The sequence below is a fragment of the Oncorhynchus kisutch genome, linkage group LG8 (assembly GCF_002021735.2).
Source record: "Oncorhynchus kisutch isolate 150728-3 linkage group LG8, Okis_V2, whole genome shotgun sequence".
Lineage (NCBI taxonomy): Eukaryota > Metazoa > Chordata > Actinopteri > Salmoniformes > Salmonidae > Oncorhynchus > Oncorhynchus kisutch.
Genome location: NC_034181.2, coordinates 70,291,623 through 70,295,700, shown reverse-complemented (window position 1 = coordinate 70,295,700; position 4,078 = coordinate 70,291,623). Strand labels below are relative to the sequence as shown.

The following is a 4,078-nucleotide window of genomic DNA, read 5'->3' as shown; positions in this document are numbered from 1 at the left end:
GTTGAATATGAGTACAGGCAGAGAGAGAGAGAGGTAGAGAGAAGGAAAGAGAGAAACAGACATACAGTGGTAGGATCTTAATTTGATCCAGCAGGAAATTACAGACATACAGGCAGACTAGGTCCATAAAAATAGGCTGTTCCAGTGCTCTGGGTGGATATGTGGATAGGTAACTAACTTGGTGATGTCACAATGCCCCTTTACCAGGGAAGGAGAACTAGTTGTTATAAGGGAACATTATGAGGTAACATGTTGCCACGGAAACACACTTATGTCATAATCTCAGACCACATTAAAACGGTCAGACAAGCTCAGGTAGAGCGCATTAGCTACATTGGAACGATCTCCCAACCTATAACTGATTTGATTGATTTCAACAGTACACTACCTTGTCGTGACATGGGTCAGAGACTAAGTGACCCTGTCCCTGAGGTATCCCATAGGGAGAAACCAAAGGAGACACAGGAACATAAAGATAAACCCAAGGAGAAGAGGATCCCTCAAGCCCTGACCTTTCTTCAGCTGTTTACACTGCTGAGCTGTGTCAAGGTGAAGAAAACACCCTTTGATCCCTCCCAGAGTGGTGATGGGAGAAAGGGAACAACGATAAACGATACAAACAACAATAATGACTCTGATACTGGTGAGTGTTAGGAGGTGTATATTGATTAGTGCTGCTACATTGTACAATTATCTAGGCTTCACTTGGAAAAAAACAGGTCATGTGTCTTAGAAATGTTTCACTTACAGGCTTGGACTACTCTGCAGGTGTCGTGAAAAGGATCAAGGACAAGAGTAAAGGAAAGGTTGGGGGAGAGAAACATAGCATTGAATCTCAGGACCACAAATGCAGAACGACACAGGAAAAAGAAAAAGACATTAAACAAAGACCTAACTCGGTAAGACATCCAAACTTGCTTATAAATGAGTATTAACCAATGCATTTGACAACTGATAAGGAAAACACAGCATATTGTGTTGAATCTGATTCTTTGACATGGCTTGACAAATGTGATAATGTCACAATGCCCCTTCGGATGGGGTAGGCCCTAATAGTTATTAGGAAAAGTCTAAACAGAATCCATGGAACGTCCCAACTCTGACCTTTGACGTTGAAATTGAAATGGTTAAGGTAAGGGTTAAGGTTAAGGTAGGGGTTAAGGTTAGGGTTTAGGGTAGGGAAGGCCCAAGGATCACTGACAGCACTAACCCTAGTTATTATGGGGTAACATTTTGACATGGAAACACACTTAGGAAATAATATTTGTTGCCAATCAAGCTAGAGCTCATTGGCTATGTATATTCAACATTGATATTGTAGTTTGAAATGTCAGTAGATTTCTAACTGATGTACTTACTGATTGCGACACTGAGGTCTCCCCTGAGGAGCAAGCAAAGAAGACCCAGCAGAAAGAGAAGAAGAAGAGCATCCATCCAGCTGTGGCGGCCCTGCAGCTGTTCACTCTCTTCTGCTGTGGTGGGAAAGTCAAGCCGAGGAAGTCTCGTCCCTCTCAGAACAGACAGAGTAGAAAGGACCAGGACAAAGCTAATGCATCTGATACTGGTGAGTGTTATGGGGTGTCTGCTGATTAGATATAGAATGAGATTGGCTCCACTTGGAAGAAAGTGTCTTCAAAATCAAAATGTCTAATCTACACAGGTTCAGACTTGTCTGGAGGTGATGTTACAACCAAAAGGGTCAAGGACAAGATTAATGGAAAGGTGGGGAGGGAGAAAGAAAGGACTGAAGTTCAGCTGTTGAAATCATCTCAGGAACACGAACCCGTAAGTACAACACCAGAAACAGACAAGGGAACTAATTCAGGACAAAGACCTAACACTGTGAGACAACCAAAAATGCTGTATTGTATTTTATTGTGAGCAAAATATCTTTCTGATTATGCTGTGTTATCATTGGGTGTTACAATTGTGTTGTGCAGGAAAATCGAAGGACACGCCAGCAAGTGAAGACCCCTGTGGAGGAAATTAACATAAGACCTGACTCTCTGACTCTACCACGTGCCCACGTAAGTTACTGAAACCTAAATTACTATACGGACAGACAGAGATTCAAACATCTAGACAATTTCCCCTCTGACCTCAACCTAACCACCCTTTTCCTCCGGGTAGAGCTCCCTCTCTCAGTTTTCCCTGGCTCGGAACAAGGCCATCTTCCCGCTGGAGTGGCAGCTACCCGGAGTCCCTCTGACCACCTCGTCTATGGCAACTAGGACAGAGAGAACGCCATCCTCTACCAACACTTTGACACATGCGCAGATGGAAAACACAGACATCAGATATGAACACAGACACGCGGACCACTTCTACCTCTCAGAGCCCGATCTCAATGGTCTCATCGGGAGACCCATGATAGATCTTCACACGTCAGACTCCATTACCCAGACCTCCACTCTTGACATGGCACTGACCCCTGAGAGCACTAAGGAACATGATCACTACTGATGAGGATGTGAAGGATGACTCTGCTAAAGATTTGATCTCCACCCTAACAGACACCTCTATGAAGAAATCCATCAGTGAGACCAGCCTGGAAGACCTCATCGCTGAGTATGAAGATGAAGATGAGCTGAAGGATATGGCTGCCTCCGCTACCCCTGCTACTGATAATGCCAGTGAGGATGCAATGCTGCTGGAGATTGCAGCACTTTTTGACTGATGGAGACCGAGCTGCCTCTGCCATCTCTGAAGAGCCAATAGGCCTAATGAACATTTCAATGTAGCAAAAGCTAAACTTTGATCAATTAATAAAGCATATTTTCTGCAGCAAATTTCCACTACTGTTGATATGTGACGCAGCATGTTTAGATTAGACCTATTTGTTTGAATTCACCAAAAATAATAAATATTACTGCCAAGGGAACAATCAAACTACTACAGGTAGGGGAGAGTGAATTATCAGCATAGAGTTCATTTGGACAATAATGATCCATAAGCATATTGCATTCTGTAATGTATGAAATAACATTCACCCACAGCGAATACAAATCAGACGTGTTCTATTTTCTCCCTCTGTCCTTCCCTCCCACATCCTGATGAGGTTTAGATCGTCATGTTATCCAGCCCTTAAACTGTTTAGCATTTTAATAACACCTCACAAACTCAGGGGCCTAATTACCTTTGTTACACATGCATCAAATAGAGTCCTCCTGTCACCACATATCTGAGCCACCTGAAGATGCTTTGTTACTGGTGGGTTTCCAACAGATTACAGGGAGATTGGTTAAGTAAGTCAACCTAATAAGGATGGTGGGAACATCATCATACTACAGCACATCATTCTCTTTGCCTGTATTACAGGAGGGGAGGATATATTGGTGTCATCAGAGTAATTGATTAGCAACACATACTGTATGTGTCATTTAATGCACCTTGAATGTGGACAGAATAGAGAGCTTTGAAACTATTGAATTAAGTATTAAAATACCAGGTGAAAAATGCTCCGTTAGCAAATCATTTTGAGAATTTAGGTATTTTATGAATTCTCACAGGGAAGATTTCGATCAAACTGCACTTTTTGTCTCTGTCATGCCTGTGGTCTGCATAGATAATGAGCTGAGAGAAGCAGTAGTAGCAGCACATCGTTTACGGCTACAGCCAAGCTGTCCCTCACCTGAGAAACACCCTAGTTGTACATGAGTGCACTCTCCACAATAAAGATCAGCCTGACATCAACATGCTGTTGACAAAGTAGACTTGGAACTAAATCTACATAACATAGATACTGTACATGTATGAAATTAAGCATGATGTTTTTGAGGATTGTTCTCTAGAAAAGATGCAGAACATATTAACTCTGAAAGGGGAGGGAGAGAAGAGAGGGGGATGACTGGGAGAATATAGAGGAGAGACAGTAGGAGGGATGGTGAGATGTATCCATCTATGAATTCAAATATTAATCTACCCAATAAGGAGATCAAAGTGTCTGTCACCTACATGTACACACCTGCACCTGACATTGCCTCCCTTACACCTTTGACAGAATTACCACACAAACCATGGAGTCAGCAGGAGCAGGTACCCCAGTTAGAGGAGTCGAGGAGCGCGTCCAGGAGAGCGA

The 4,078-nt window shown here is 42.9% G+C and overlaps 1 protein-coding gene across 1 annotated transcript; it reads left to right on the top strand.

Moving 5' to 3' along the window:
• Positions 1-286: 286 nt before the first annotated feature.
• On the top strand, positions 287-2,677 carry LOC116374755 (uncharacterized). The gene is made up of 6 exons (XM_031829456.1): positions 287-899; positions 1,375-1,564; positions 1,661-1,785; positions 1,941-2,027; positions 2,131-2,350; positions 2,439-2,677. The coding sequence occupies exons 1-6, from the start codon at positions 723-725 to the stop codon at positions 2,675-2,677; spliced, it is 1,038 nt and encodes a 345-aa protein (XP_031685316.1). The 5' UTR covers positions 287-722.
• The last annotated feature ends 1,401 nt before the right edge of the window (positions 2,678-4,078 follow it).